Genomic DNA, 16,707 nt, shown 5'->3' with positions numbered 1-16,707 from the left:
TGAATCCCAGTGTACACATCTGAGTTATTAAAATGCACATGTGTAGCCCTTTCTCTGAAGTTCTAAAGCCTTAGTTCTGCTAGCAAGTTGCCAGTCTCTGAGGAAGATTAGTTGCTAACTTGATGTTGAACTCTAATTATAATTTCATTTAATTATATCTTCATGTTAATAAGTTTATTTTTGGCATTTGCTTTTTCAGAATCAACCAACTCTTCAGGTGGCTTTGGCTTGTTTCCGTTCATAATGTTATGAGAGGAATCTTGGTAGGATTTTTCACTGACATATGATTCCTGGCAAATTAGCCCCCTTCAATCTTTCTTCCTTCATTTATAAAATGAGATGGCTGTACATACCTCATGACACACACACACGTTTAAAACTTAGTTGAGATTATATTTACCTGGTGCTCTCTGCTCTTGGCACACAGAAGTGCTTGTGAACTGGGAAGGAGAAGAAGTACCATGTCTGGACTCTGGAGGGACTGCAGCAGAAGCTTTTCCTGGAGTAGCACTTCCCTCCTCCTCCTCTACCCCAGGCATGGAGCGGGCGAGCCAGCTGAGCCAGCTTTGGTTTTCATCTTACTGTGATAGTTTCTGAAAATCTAGAGTTTCACTTTTTAATTAACAGAATGCATTCCATTTTCAAAATTTTAATTGCTGGTATATTTGCAACTTACAGAATTTAGGGTCAAGCACGTTATTATAACAATATTTCATGACAAAGCTCAGTTTTGAGATTTAGACATATTTTTTCAGGCTGGTAGTTGCAGAGCAGATAGCTTAGTTCTCCTCTAACCTTTGGTTTACCCAGAATTCTTAGTTGTATTTAGTTGTACATTACGCCTTAGCATCATGGCTAGTTGTCCTGATCATCTAAGGAAAATATGTCTTTGGTGTTAAGAACCTAATGTTGCACACCTGGAATCCCTTAGTTTTCTTGTGAATACGTTACTTTGTTCATTTCTGTTTTGAACTACATAGTAATTGTGATACATAATTTATTTTTGTGAACTGAGAAATAAGCTTAGTTCTCATTTAGTAGGATTTCTACAGATTCGAAAGCTTTTACAATTTTATCATCCTATACTTTATGATTAAACTAAATGCTGAGATGGTGGTCCCCGGTGTAGTTAAGATGATTATGTTGCTAGTTTTGCCCCCAGAATAAGCTCCGTAAAGAGAAGTGCCCAAGGAGGTATATCAGATTAAAATTCAAGGATGTTCATGTGGGTAGTTGTGGCTGGGAATGCAGGGCTGGAAGTTAGGCACAGAGGCTACATTAAAGGCCTTCTCTATGGTTCCTCATGGGTGCAGTCCCAATGACACGAGAAAGTCCATGGGTTTTTAAAGGCTTTAATGTTATGGCAGATGGTGAATGGATCTGGATGCACCCCCTGAGACCCAGGGCAGACCTGAGTTAAATAGGGAGGGAGAGACGGGTAGGGGCTGGGGAAGAATGTTTAATTGGTTCCACCCTCTGGCCTTCAGGTACCTCATTAGTATGTAAATCTCTCTAGGGCCCGAGGCTTGTTCCTCATTGTTGGCCATAGACCTTTCTATGGGAGGGGTTGTGGAGGGATGAAGCTAAATGAAAAGAACCAGGGCCTTGGAGCAGAGCATCCAATAATGGTTCAGGGTTCTGCTCATGCTCGATCAAGCACCCAGCTGCTTCTCACAGCCCACTGCCCCACATGTTCATAGCAGCAATGTTTATATTAGCCCAAAACTCGAAAGAACCCAGATAACTTTCAATATTAGTGAATAAATGCACTGTGATCTGTTGGGTGACAGAAGCCTAACATGTAAGAATATGCACTGTAGTATTTTATTTAGGAAGTTAGACCATTTAAGGTATATTTAGTCAGATATGTTTGGGTAGTGTGACTAAAGAAATGTGAAAGAGTGCATAGGGAGATAGCTTGCTTGGTAAAATGCTTTTTGCATTCGAATAAAGGCCAGAGGGATGTCTAGTAGCAGTAGAAAAAACTGGACATAGTGATACATCCTGGTAATTCCAGATAAGGTAAGGCAAAGACAGGAAGATATGTTGGCCAGCTGGGCTAGCTGAATGGTGAGAAATCCTCAAAAAAATAATATGAGAGCAACTGAGGAAGGTACCCAGTATAATCTCTGGCCTTCAAATGCATGTGCACATATGTGCCCACATACCCACTCATGAACATACACACATATACACACCAAGTAATGGAGGAAGCAAATGAATATGAAAGAGTAAGTATTATAAAAAGTCAGGTAGTCCTTGCCATTTTGGTAGAGAGTGTGGAGGGCTTTGGAGGTTGATAGAAAGGGTCTGTTCTTTGAATCTCGAGATTCACTTTTTAAGTACCTACACCTTTTAAAACTCTCTCTCTCTCTCTCTCTCTCTCTCTCTCTCTCTCTCTCTCTGTGTGTGTGTGTGTGTGTGTGTGTGTGTGTGTGTGTGTGTGTGTGTGTGTGTGTTATTTACACATGGCTTAAATGTGGCACTATCCAGATGTGGTGGCATAAGCCTGGGATCCTAGCAGGGAGCAGGCTGAGATAAGAAGGAAGAAGGTTGCTGGCCCACTGAGAAGACCCAGCCTCAGATAAACAAGGAGGAACAAGAGTGGGATGATGATCCTGCTCTAGAGCAACACTTAAAGCATTATCAAACCAACCAACCATGGAGTTTTTGTTTTGTTTTGTTTTGTTTTTTAAAGAAAGCCCTCTATTGTATCTCTTTCAATTGTGACAAGTCAGATAGCTCCTTCAAGGTCTGAAGGATCTTAGTTACATGGAAGTTCTTTCTTCCAATCTCTGATGAGAGGTAGGGGAAGTAGATATGCCACAAGTAGAAGCTGTTTCTTATCTCTGTAGATTATAGGTATTACAGTAGAGCTTCTGTTTTGTTGGAGGTTTTATATTTTGTTTGCTTTGTTTTTCACTTTCTCAAAATGAAAGGAAGAGTTTTGAGCAATATATTTTAATATAAGCCCCCTCCTTCTCCCTTATTTATGGTTTTTCAAGACAGAGTTTTTCTGTGTATCCCTGGCTGCTTGGAGCTTGCTCTGTAGATCAGGCTGGTCTCAAACTTAGAGATGGCCTGTCTCTGCCTCCCTGAGCACTGGCATTAAAGGTGTGCCCTACTATTGCCTGGCTGGGTTTTTGATGTTAAAACAATCGTAGTTGAGAAAGACCAGAAAAGTTATATTCATATAACCAGGCAGATATGAGACTTAGGTCAGATTTGTGTTGGGATACCTCCCCATTCTCCTTAAACCTATTTTCTCATTTTATTACATCTTTGGTATCCTGGTGCATAGAAAGATTTGAAGGAATCGTATATTCCCTCAAGTAGTTTATAATGAATTGAGGAAGGTGGAGGTAATGGACAGATGAAGAATAGTGGAACAAGAAAGGAGGGACACCAGCATCATTTAGGAGAAAGGAAGAAAATAGAAATTCAGCTTTAGCCACAATGAGATTAAGTCCCTGTGGGATTCTGGATGAAGATATCTAGAAAACAGTTAGAGAATAAAGTTCTGGAAACTAAGAGAGAATGTGATTTGCCATCAGCATTAGAAATAGTTCAGTTGCAGATTATCAATACAATGAATAGATGCCTTTTATTGCCATTAGTAAAAATCTTGAATACCAAATACCAAATTTAAATTGTATCCTCATGGAGAAAAAGGCAGTGAAAGGAGGGGCAGGCATAGGAAATGAATGGACAGTTCCAGAAGTAAAAGACAGTTTTTAAAAGGCAGTTGAAAGCTTTTGATTAAATGCAGTTAGTGAATCCATTTAAAACAAAAGATTTAAAACAAAAGATTTAGGTCATGAGGACAATGGGGGAAAGTTACAGGTGTTGACAAAATTTTGGAATGTTCCAAAAAAATTAATCGGGTGTGGGAGATTTGGAATTCTGTCTGTTTCTTACTCTACAGGGGCTGGAGGGGCAAGTTTTAAATCAACAGCTCAGATACCAAAGGAGATCAGGACAGGAGGAGTCCATGTGGTGGACAAGGATGTGGGTTCACCTAAGAACAGTCTGTGCTTGGTCCTTTCCCTTGCCTTGGTCCATTCAGGAACTGCTGTTCACATGTCCCCTGCCATGTGTCCCATAAGTGCTTCTAGAACTCTTGACAGGTTTGAAAATACAAAAAAAAAAAAAAAACAGGACATTGTGAAACAAGGAAGAGACAGGAAAAATGTATAAATCAGAAGAAAGCTTTTAAGAAATGTAATTAATTTCTTCAGAAAGTTATTTAATTTATAAATAAAATAAGAGATAGATTACATTGTCTCTTAAAAAGTGCAGCCCAACTAAAATTATTAAGTCAGATTAATGGTACTAGAGTTTTTAAAATCAGTACAGAGTTTTTTAAAAAGTAAATATTCTAGAAAATGAAAATGGTAAGAATTTTGAGTAAAATTTTTTCTAAGTAAATGTTTTAAAATAAGGAATTATCATGAAAATGATAAGTTTAGCTGTGAGAAATGAAGAAAATGGAATGTGTAGAAGGACAGGACGGGGACACACACAGAGAAAGAGAGAGAGAGCTAAAGAAAGAGAGAAAGAGAATATATACTTATCAATAAAACAGAATCTAAGACAATTCTCCAGTGAAAGGTATTGAAATTCTCCGCTGTAAACTAAGAAGGTACACTGAATGTTCATGGAATTGTGTCTTAAAAGATTATAAGCTAAACCAGATACACATACTGTATTCTATTTCTATGACCCATCTAGGGTAAATAAGTCAAGCAATAGGAAATAGATCAGAACCTGCCAGGGCCAGAGAAGGAGGTTGGGAAATAAATGCTTAATGTTTATTTGGCTTCTTTTGGGGTGATAAAAATGTTTTAGGTATTATGAATGTACTAAATATTACTGAATTGTTCCTTTAAAATGGGTGACCTATGTGAATTTTTGTTAGGAAGGGTGGGTGGAGGGGAGTGCAAAAATAATAGGGTTGGGCATACCACCCAGTGGTCCAGTACCTGCATTCTCTCTCCAGTGTGGGGCTAGGATGGAGCAGGGGAATTTAATAGCTCTAAGGGTAAGTAAGCAAAATTATAAAATGGCAGTAAATAAATCTTGAAATCATTTTTTTTGTCTCTCCTACCTTCCTAATTCTGTATTCCTATACTTATTTTTTTAGATTTATTTATTTTTTATTTGTATATATGATTATTTTGCCTATATGTATGTATTGGTACTATGTGTGTTGTCTGCCCATGGAGGCCAGCAGAGTGTGTCAGATCCCCTAGGACTGAAGTTACACCACCATGTTGATGTTGGGAACAGAAGCCAGACTCCTCTGCAAGAGCAGTTGCTCTTAACCATTCTTACTGGCTTAGTCTGTCAAGCATTTATTTCTCATCCATGCTACTTGTTGGTCAGGAGGAGAGCATTTTGTGCCACATCTTCACCCAGGGTTTATAAGGTTAATAGTCTTACCATGATGTTGCCATCTCAAAAGACGATGATTGAGTTCCTGTAGTGTGGGGAGTGTAAACCTCTATCTTACTAGCTTTGACCCTGGCTTGGTGCCACAGAATTGGGTATGTCACCCCAGGTACTCAGAAAGGAAAGGCAGATCAGTTATTGTAAGCTCTAGAAATCCATACCACCTATGAGGAATCTTCATTGGGCTCACCCAGGTCCAAAGCTAGGAATCAGCAAAGCACTGTGCTTCTAAAACTTTGAAGGAAAATTATTTTCTGTAGAAATGTGGGCCTGGTTAAACTGTCAAATAAAAAGTGTTAGTAGAGCACTAGCATGTTCAGAGGAGAGAGTGACAAGTCATTTACCCTCTGCCCATTCCTTTTTATGAGATTGTCAGAAGTTATGTTGCAATAATAGAAAGAGAGAATAAAACAAGAGAAAGATTTTAGAATCCACAGTCAGGGGCACAGTGTATCATACAGTTGAGACTAAGGCAGTAAAATTAAAAAGGTGAGAAAAGCCAGGTGTGGTAAAGTGCAGTAAGTACTGGTACGTGGGAGGTCGAAGCAGGAGGATCTGAAATTGAAGGCCAGCGTGAGCTACATATGAGACCTTGTTTTTAAACAAATAGACAGACAGGTAAACAGTGAGGAAAGGGAGATACAGAGATATGTGTGACAGTATCAGGAATTACGTTTCTGTAAGAACTTAGTCTGAAAAACATTAATAAATAAAAAGGTTTTATAAAGTCCCAAAATACTGAATGACTTCAAGTAAATTATAAAGATACATTAAATTCTAAAAGCACATGCTATTATTTCTTTTGAATAGCTATCTCCTCTAAAATCATCCATTTTCTTGATATATATTATATAGACTCTCTTCTGAATTGTATTACTAGGAAATAAACTATCCCTATGGCATTGTTTCTCTCCTTTAAGGAAACTGCCCTCCCAGAATTCCTTTATTTCAGCTTTATACCCAGGGCTTAACGATTTCCCGTTGTTTGTTTCTTTTGTCTCCTCATACAAGACTCTAGACTTTATAATAGGATGGTGTCTGATAAAAACAGAAGGCATATTCTTTCTCTACTCCCAGTTTTCTGCAGTAATTTGATTGTTCTAGTAAGTTTAGTTCTTTAGTTCCTCTTCAGGGTTCAAGCTTTTTGTTGAAGCTTGGACATGGGGTGATGCTATCGTCTTTAAATTTGGTCATGGAATGTGTTAACACTGCTCCTCTCAGGGAATGCGGCTCTGTTTGAGCTTCGGTAGTAACGCTTATTTTCTTTGGCAGAAAAGCTGATGGTCCAGGGGCATCTAACCAAAGTGGTAGAAGAATCAAAGCTTTCAAAAGGTTAGTTTTCTGTCTTCTTTCCCCCATGGTTTTACAAGTATTTTGGATAAGGAAAGTTAGTTTAGAGTTTCAGGGTTGTTATATTTTAACCATGAGCTTATTTCTTACAGCTTACAAAATGTCAATCTAGTAACAGTATCAGATATTATATAAAATATTTGGATGTCCTTTTTAAGAAAAGAATAGGGAAGTGTCTTTAATGTAGGCATTTGTGTATGTTTTAAGGTTATTGCTTGTGGGAGATTTGCGGTTGATCCTTCTGTCTCGTTGCTACCTTGTTTTCAGTTTTCATTTGAGTCTTAGTCAACAGTGCAAACCTTTTAGGAGTGAAAAATACTTAAAATTTTATTTTGAAGATTATTGTATATTTAACATTCCTTATGATATTCAGTATTTCTCTATTTTGTTACCTCAGTTTGATTAAAACAAAAGTAATGACTTTTAGCCATGTAAAACCATGTTATATTTTATAATTAAGTCTAGTAATTTCATAAAAATAGGTTTATTATTATTATTATTATTATTATTATTATTATTATTATAGTAATTAAACTCAGGGAAGAAAATTTAGAGTTTAAAGCATCCTACTGCTGCTTTTAAGCATAGGAAAACTAGGTAAATAAATCTGGCAGGATGTGTTCATTGTTAGAGTGGAACTATCATCAGACTTTGCCAGAATAAAATTTAAAACTAGCTTCACAATACTAGTCAGTTAAAACAACGAATGCTAAGAGTTTGTAATACTAAATAGTTTGTAATACTAAATAGTTAGTATATTCTGTATTATTAGAATAATTGGGTTCACTTGCTTTTTAAAATATTTTTAAACAAATTGTGTTGCTTCAGATGTCTGGTAGCTTTCATTCTGAGTTTTGTGCACAGTAGATGCCATATTAGGAGAAAGAATGCATAGACATGCAATGCTGAGATTGTTCTGGCAGATGGGCATTAGGTTTCAGAAGAGTGAGCTATTTTTAGTACATATGCAATTTATTTCATCTTATTAAACAGATGAGAACAGACTTTAAAATAGCTTTTACTTCACCACCTAAGTTCCTATTCTAATCTGTTGATTGAGTAAGCAACACTTTGGACTGAAAGCAAAGCAGAGGATGGAGGTGATTGGTGTTTCTTTTCAAAAAGTGCCTTGCTGCCTAGGTATGTCAGTGCATTCTGGTATAGATTTGCTTGAAATCAGGTAAAATTTTTGAAAAAGATGTGAGCAACATTATGGATTAAAAAAATAAAAATAAAAAGTTTTGAAGAACCTGTCTTGATTCAGCAGTTTCTTTTCTGGGTCTCTTGATTTGTTTTTTGGGTTTGTTTTGTTTTGTTTTGTTTTGTTTGTTTGGTTTTTTTTTTTTTTTGAGACAGGCTCTTGCTGTGTTGCCTTGTTTAGCCTTGAGCTCTTGTCTTAGCTTCCTGAATGCTAAGATTACAAATGGGAGGGACCACATTTGGCTGGGTTTTTATCTTAAGGAACAAGCTGGACCGATGTTCAAGGTTCTTTGTTTCAGTCAGACATTTATTAAACCTATTATGGCAAATAGTTCCATGCAATGAGTTTAGTTCTTTTTTTTTTTTTTTTTTTTTTTTTTTTTTTAATTTTTTTTTTTTATTTTTTTTTTTTTTTTGGTTTTTCGAGACAGGGTTTCTCTGTGTAGCCCTGGCTGTCCTGGAACTCACTCTGTAGACCAGGCTGGCCTCGAACTCAGAAATCCACCTGCCTCTGCCTCCCAAGTGCTGGGATTAAAGGCGTGCGCCACCACCGCCCAGTGTTTAGTTCATTTTCTAAGAGTGATGATATAAGTTTTATATTTCATTAATCAACATTTGTTAGTACTTTTTACACTGCCAAACCAGGTGGCCATAAAAGTTACATTTTAAATGTTTTCAGTCTGGCTATAAAATATTTCTTTGGAATTTGACTCAGTTACTTGTCTTTAAAAATACATTAGTGATTTTATGGTGAACTTTCTCTTTTTTTCATTGAAAATGACAGTTGCTAGGAATTAAATTATCAGCTCCTCTGAAGGCTTTACTTAACATGCATATAATCATGCCTTGCGTGTGCTTTCTGATTTAGGATTAACTCAGGACATGTCTATAGTAGCTTAGACGTAGAAAGGAATGCAGCAAGATCATTCTATTCATTGTGTGTCCTCAGGCAACTCACTTGAAACCTCAAACCTCCTTAATGGTGTGTATTAGGCTGGTTGCTTTGGTTTTGAGACAGGGTCTCAGGAAATAAAAGAAAGAGAGAGAGAGAGAGAGAGAGAGAGAGAGAGAGAGAGAAAGGAAAGAAAGAAAAGAAAGAAAGAGAAAGAAAGAAAGAAAGAGGAGGAGTAAATGAAACAGTCTCTAAATAGCTTTAACTAAATATACAAATAGTGTAATCTATATGCATTATACTTACTGTCTTTATGTTTTAGTCAGTAATATTATATGTATCTTGAATATATTCAATACACATTTTATTTTCCTGTAATGATGGTGCTGTAGTGAACATCCTTATGGACTATTTTACATATTCAACTACTTCGCTAGGGAAAAGTAAAAGTGGGCTTATAAATTTTATTAGATTTATTAATTTTATATGTATGAGAATTACTCTGCATGAATGTATGTGCACCATATATGTGTTGGTGCCCACAGAGGCCAGAAGAGTTGGATCCCCAGGACCTGGAGTTACAGTGAGTTGTGAGCCACTCTGGGTTCTGGAACCATACTAGGGTTACCTGCACGAATAAGAATTGTTCTTAACTGCTGAGTCTTCACTCCAGTCCATGGTTTTGCATATTTTAAATTTTGATATATATTGTCACAAATGCTACAGTTAAATAAATGCCATGATTATTTATGATCATGAAGATAGTAATCCCCTTAATGAGTATGATTTTTCTTATTAGAGAAATAGCATCTGTATACCCTCAGAAAATAGAGTATGATCAACAGGGGAAAAAGAAAAAGAAAAGACATAATAAAAAAAGAGTAATATATTAGGGAAATAATTGTTTCCTTAGCAGCAAGGTGGTAAAAGTGATAACGTGCAGCATAAATAGGCCAGATAGAAAAAATGGTTGTTGAGGTAAGAGGATTCTAAACTCAAGCAAAGAATTGCAGTGTGCAATAAGCTGTTATGCATAACCCTGCAAAGAAGCCAGCATAACTGAGCTCCCATGGGAATCAGTGCAAGTACGAGATTGTGGCTAAATTCTTTCATTTGAAGCTTAACTGAGGCCTAGACGTGAATCTTTAGGGTTTTGATTGGAAAATGACTTTCTCTATAAACCCTGTCCCAAAGAATGGCATAGAATACATAGGTGTGCTGTTATAAATACTACTGACTCGGATTTAGTCATTCATCGTCTTTAAAACTGTTGTTCTGCTATTGACTCTTTGAGAACAATAGCCTAGAATGTCCGATGTGGCACAGTAGCTCTCAAAAACAAAAACTTTAAAACAGGTCCCCTTCTTCTTGCAATCTGGATTTCTTGGTTTTCTTTAGAAAGGGCCTGCTCATCTTAAGTGATACTTTTATAATTGTGAATTTTCAAGTGATTTTCTGACTCTGCACTAAGGCAAGCTCCAGGCTGTAATATGTCACGTGCCTTCTCTTTTGATTATCTTCAAGCATCGGCAGCATTGCTCTGGGAGTCTAGTTGCATTTGTTCTTGTTGCCTCCCTGATTACTGTAACAAAGCTCGCTGTATTTTTGTTCCCAGTTGATAAGTGAACCGACTTGAATAAGAGCCCCAGTCCTCTGCATAGCAGGCAGAGTCCACACTTTGATTTTCTGTGAGCCTTGAGAAATAACCAGCATTGGGTCCGGTCATGAAGAACAAAGAGATTCAGTGATCTCAGTTTATTTTTAACACTATTTTGCCTAGACATAGATTTGAGTGTTTAAAGCGGTTTTCTTGGTAAAAGGTGTTGAATTATGATAACATTTTGACGTTTGTGTTCTTCCTAATAGAAAACCAGGCAAAAGCAAAGGAATCTGATTTATCAGATACTCTAAGTCCCAGCAAAGAAAAAAGCAGCGACGATACAACAGGTGAGTGTTGACCTAGTATTTATTAATCTGAACCGTCTCTGGGTAATTTAGGTTTGCTGGTTAATGTGGATGGAATCCTCAGAGTTTGTTTTTAGTGAAAAAGCAGTATTTTGGCTTCTCAGATCCCTCTACAAAATCTTGTATATTTTGTTAAAACTATTTTCAACTATCCAAGTATAGGGGATATTTTATATATTATGCTAATAATTTGCTGATAGATTTTAAAACTTTGTAATTCTTTCTCCCCCTTATAGACGCCCAGATGGATGAGCAAGACCTAAACGAACCCCTTGCTAAGGTGTCTCTATTAAAAGGTATTTTGACATGTTTCCCCAACAGTTTAAACCAGGATGTTAGACTGTCCATTTGCCACAAACTCTGTTTCGTGTATATGTGAAGCTTTCTATTTAGTTCATTTAAAAGGTAGGAGGAACACAAATCTAAAGTGTTGGTGCCCAATGCTTGCTAAAAACATAAGTGTGCACATTTAGATTACAGAGTCACTTGATTCAGTGAAGATACAGCAGCACATGGTCAGACCTGAAATGCATTTACTTTTGTGTTTTCCTCATTTTTAATAGAAACTTGTTTGTACTGGTAACATAATTAGGGTAAGGTAAAAATGCTTAGCTTTCTAGAAAGAACCATATAGTCTCTACTGTTATGTGCTAGAAGTCCTGAGATTTAAACTTTTTGTTCTTTCTCATTTCCCAATAATTATTTCATTCTTAAGGCTCTTTGAGAAATTTGGGGCGAAGATTTTTTTTTCAGTTACATCTTTTCTCCCTCCATCTCTTCCCATGCTCCATCCATTCCCTCTCAAATTCATGCCACTTTTTCTTTACTTATTACTAGATGTGCATATGCATAAACACACGAATACAAACTGCACAGTCTGTTGAGTGTAGCCTTATGTGAGTGGTTTCAGGGCTGAGGACTTTGTAATTGGATAACCAATTAGGCCTTCATCCACAGGGAAGACTAAATCTGCCCCTCTCACTGAGCTGAGAAATTTTGTGATAGACCTATTTTCTTGTCTCACCCCTAAAAAGGAAGTATGTATATTTCTTGATAGTTACTCATTTAGAATACAATGGATAGGAAATAACAATTATTTACACAAGCATTTTACAGTGAAGTGTCTTGGGGAAGACTTATTGATATCTTTGATTCTCAGCATTTACTATTTTTCATCTCCTCACTTTACACAAGGAAGTGTCAGTCCCCAATTGAGTATGTGGGAAAGGTGAGCTAACACAACAGGAAGCTCTCTGTGCAGAACAACAATGACAGCCTGTGGAAGTCTCTTTGTGTTCATGTACCTATTGTTCCTTGGGAGTGTTAAGGGACCTCGAAGCCAGATTCTGAATTTTGAGATATAAGGAGGTGGGCTTGGCTCACCCTGCCCGACCCTGCTGCTGGCCTAGTTGTGTAACCACAGCAAGAGTGAGTTTTCTCAGATTCTCTCGGTGTTCTTTTGTCTGGACATTCTTACTCTCCTTGTCTTTCTCCATGGACACTGAAAATCACATGGCTCCTGGAAGCAGTTTTGACTGAATTCCACAACCCTGGGATGTTCCTGAAGGTTGTTGACCTAAGCAGCCAATGTGTCCTTCAGTCTGATCAAGGTTCCCTTTGTTTACTGATCTGTACTGCTCTTAAGTGACTCTTTCATGTCATAGTGACTAAAGTAAATCAATGTTTTCACAGTTTAGAAATCTTCACAGAAATGCAAAACCATTATTATATAAGATGTTATAGATACTGGAAAAAGGGATGAGGTTGTAAGTCACTGCAAGGCCCTGGGCTTGATTCTCAGCATTGCAAAACAAAAGAACAAGCAACAAAAGAAAAGATAGGCTGGCACTGCTGTTAAACAGTCAGAGCTGGTACAGGAGAGTGGGGCCAGAACCTCAGTGCTTTATAGGAACATGAAAAAATAAGAGAGGGAAAAATTAAGTAATAAGCACTCATAAAAGTAGTGGTTTGTGTGGTCTTTTGTGCTGCATAAATCTGTCAGATTTTTTTTTGTTGTTAGCTGAATTAATTTTTAGGTAGCATTGTGATTGTGTTAATTATATTTAACTGTTATTGATGCTTTTTTAATTTAAATTTATTTTTAATTGTGTAGGAATAGATAAAGACACCTAACATTGCCCTCTAGCCTCTGTACTCCCAAGTACACATGTGCATGTATACATCCACACATGTGTATATATGTATAGACACAAATATACCCTTGTACCATGCACATTTATGTGCATACTCTCTTTCTCATCTCTCTGTATATCTCTCTCTCTCTCTCTTTTCCATTCCTCCCTCCTTCCTTACATTTCTGTATGATGACTAAATTTTGTTAATGAATAGTAATTTTTCTTTCTTTTTTTTCTTTTTCTTTTCTTTTTCTTTTTTTTTTTTTTTTTTTGAGACAGGGTTTCTCTGTGTAGCCCTGGCTGTCCTGGAACTCACTCGGTAGACCAGGCTGGCCTCAAACTCAGAAATTCGCCTGCCTCTGCCACAACTTGATTTTTTAAAAGTTATTTTTAGATTTGTTTTACTTTTCATTAAATATGTGTGTATGTCTATGTGGAGATATGTGCATATAAGGAAAGGTCCCATGGAAGGCAGGGCAGAAAAGCTTATCAGATTCCCTGGTGGTAGAGTTATAGGAATTGAGAGCTACCTGCTGTGGAGTGCTAGTATTGCAGGGCTTTGGTGGATAATGCTTGAAGTTTAGTAATTAGAACACAAAGACATCTGTATAGTTTAAGGCATTGGCCTTTTGCTGAGGCAGTCTCTCAGGTAGCCTCTAACTTAACCCAGCTTCTTTACCATTTCGTCTCTCCCTGTGGTTCTCACTGCCTACTTCCCAGCTCCCTGCCTTTCTCGAAGTCTCCTAGTCTCTGCCTGCCAAGACGTTTTGCCTGTATTTCTTGCAGCATCTCAGGCTACCAACTCTTTAGTATGCTTTGGGATCTGCTTGCCTTTCTTTTAAAGGCAGGTGAAGAAGTAACATTTACATATCCTGCTAGCCTGGTGCTGCTGGCTCCAAATAACAGTTGAGAACACAAGGACACATAGCCAGAAAATACAGTATTTGTGGGCCTCCTCAACATGCTAGGACCCGAGCTTCGGTACTGTCTGAGCAGAATACACTTGTAACTGCTGAACCATTTCTCCATCACCTTGCAGCTTGATTTCTAAGAACAGAATGTTAAGAGTCTAGAGCAGTGGCTCAATGGTTAAGAGCATTTGTTGCTCTGGAGAACCCGAGTTTGCTTTTCAGCATACACATAAGTGGCTAACAACCATCCATAGCTCTACTTTAAGGAGACGCAACACCCTTCTGACTTCCATGGGTACCAGGTATACATTCAGGAAAACACTCAAATGCATAATAAAATAAATAAATATTCAAAAAGAAAGAATAGAGCATTAAGTCATTCCATTCTTGATTAGGAAGGTGGGTTTTATAAGAGTTGCCAAGAAATAATCATCATTACTTTAAACCATTCCTAAAATGGTTTGTTCACTTATTAGAACTTACTAGAATGATTTATTAACTTACTAGAAACATTTAAATTGTGCTTGATTACATAGGGTTATAGTTTGTAGTCTATATGATAAGGTGCAACAGGGTAGTTGGAACAGGTTCATAAGTCTACAGTGGTACCCCAGCTTTCTGAGTGCTGGGATTATAGGAGTGTAATGCCACACCCAACTTGGAATTGGAGGGTAAATTATCAGACTCCACTGTTAGCTTTAGGATTGATTAGAAAGAAGTGGCACTTAAATAGCCTGTTTATATACTCATTGCAATTCTATACTGAGTCATTGTTTTCATTTTTGTGTGGGGGGGTTGGTTTTGGTCCCCCCCCCCTTTGATTTTTTGAGACAGGGTTTCCTATGTGTAGCCCTGGCTGTCCTGGAACTCACTCTGTAGACCAGGCTGGCCTCGAACTCAGAAATCCACCTTCCTCTGCCTCCTAAGTGCTGGGATTAAAGGCGTGTGCCACCACTGCCCAGCAACCTTTAAAAATTCTTTATTGTGAATAATCATATGCTATTCATATTAGTGATCTAGGGTTAAGAAAATAATCTATCAATCTATCATTAAGTGCTCTTTCTTAGATGTAAGTGAAATCATGATAACAATAGTATCTACCTTTTATTCTATGTTAATAATTTATGTTAAATTATGCATTTTTTAAGAGAAAGTAGATTAAACTACAGGTTTTGAAATTCTCCAAAAGTTTGAACTTTAAAAATAGAAGGGCTTTTGCCTAGATGGCATCTAATATAAAGACTTAGAGACCTTAGAGTAGTTTCAGAGACTCTTACAATTTACTTGGGATATAGAGTTTCTCATCAAATTGTCAATAAATGAGGATATTGTAAAATTTGGGAGTTCATATTTTCCTAGATTCTCAGCATTTTTCCCAATCAGGCCGTAGACCTCCTGCCCAGACAGCTTGTTGTACCAAAATGAAAAGGCTGTCCCTGCCACAAGTCTCTTCGTACCCTCTTCGGAGGTGGCCTAATGATGTTCAGTGCAGTCCATTCATGCCTTGACTCACAGACTCCCTGCTGTCCACGAGTAAAGGTACCTGCCACAGGTCCTCACTTCTCATTCCCGACCTGCTGGTGCACATTCCTAGTTCCTTCCATGTAGCCTCTGCATAGTTTATCAGGCCTCCTGCTCTAGGATCTATAGGTCTGAGAAGCCTTAAAATTCATGATTCTACTGTTACTTCTCTTAAGTATTTTACAGTGGTTCTTAAAGACCAGCCCCCCAAGGTGTTTGCTTCCTTTTGTCATTTTGAAGACAGAGAAGGGTAGGTGATAAGCTGATTGGTTTTTTTTTTTTTGTTTGTTTGTTTATTTATTGGTTTGGATTCTATTAAAAGAGTCATGAACTTGATCTTGATTTCAGATGGTTGAGAGGATGGTCTAGTGAGACAAAGTGTCCTGGCTTTACATGCTTATGCTGGGAACTGCAAAGGCTGAGAACTCAGAACAGAAACTAGGGACTTTTGGCACATACAGCCAAAAACTACAGCCCCATCTTTTCTTTCTCTTCATTCTTTCTTTGTTTTGTTTTGAATTTTGAAACAGTTTTATGTAGCTCAGGCTGGCTTTGGAGGTACTAAGTATCTTGAACTCCTTCTTGCTGCTTCCACTTCCTAACTGTTGGGATTTCAGGTCTGTGCTTGTAGTTGCAGTCTTAGGGAGGAGAGGTATGTCATGATAATGAGTGTGATGGGAACTTTGGTCAGGGACTGTAGTCTGGATGGGATTCCCAAAGAAGATAATTAAAAGTACATGTGGGTATGGCAAGTAGAGAAAGAGAGGTGTGCATTTCTCAAAGATACAACCCGTATGTAATAGTGAGAGTAACATTTGTCAGTCATCCATGCAAGAGCACAGGTATGGTGAAACATAGGCTCAGGAGGGCAGATGTGGTCAGGCAGAAGGCAGTAGCTCAGCTTAGGAATTTTCTACACGAGTGTGGATGCTGGTGATAGGAAAAATTACTAGACAAAAACAAAACATAGGAATGACCTAAGAGCTGGCAAAGGAACCAGCTGTCAAGAGGGAATCTGGCTGATCAGGAGAGGCAAGAGGGTAAAAATTCAGCTCTAAGGGGCCACTGCTAAAGCTAAATTTGCAGTTAGACAACTACCTGAGGCTGTCCCGCATGTGAACATAGGTATAAGAGATGATTTGGTTTACAGACTGAGCCTACCAATGCCTATCAAACTTTCTGAAAAGGGGAAACTGATGGTGGTGAGAAGAGGATGTGCCCCTCTGACTATGAGCTGCCTCAGCTGACAAGGTGGTGTCTGCTGTTGGCAGATGAAGCACAG

At 37.8% G+C, this 16,707-nt stretch overlaps 1 protein-coding gene across 26 annotated transcripts in view; it reads left to right on the top strand.

Annotated features, from left to right (window-relative positions):
- Slmap (sarcolemma associated protein) overlaps positions 1-16,707 on the top strand; it is a 119,989-nt gene that overhangs the window by 80,884 nt on the left and 22,398 nt on the right. For all 26 annotated transcript variants that reach the window (XM_076931283.1, XM_076931282.1, XM_034498524.2 and 23 more), the window contains 3 exons: positions 6,724-6,783; positions 10,760-10,840; positions 11,095-11,154. In XM_076931283.1, coding sequence (XP_076787398.1) covers positions 6,724-6,783; positions 10,760-10,840; positions 11,095-11,154 — 201 coding nt within the window. The remainder of the gene's footprint in view (positions 1-6,723; positions 6,784-10,759; positions 10,841-11,094; positions 11,155-16,707) is intronic.

This window comes from Arvicanthis niloticus, chromosome 3 (genome assembly GCF_011762505.2).
Source record: "Arvicanthis niloticus isolate mArvNil1 chromosome 3, mArvNil1.pat.X, whole genome shotgun sequence".
In the NCBI taxonomy this organism is placed as follows: Eukaryota; Metazoa; Chordata; class Mammalia; order Rodentia; family Muridae; genus Arvicanthis; species Arvicanthis niloticus.
Note: the sequence above shows the minus strand (reverse complement) of the source record. Positions and strands in the feature narration are given on the sequence as shown.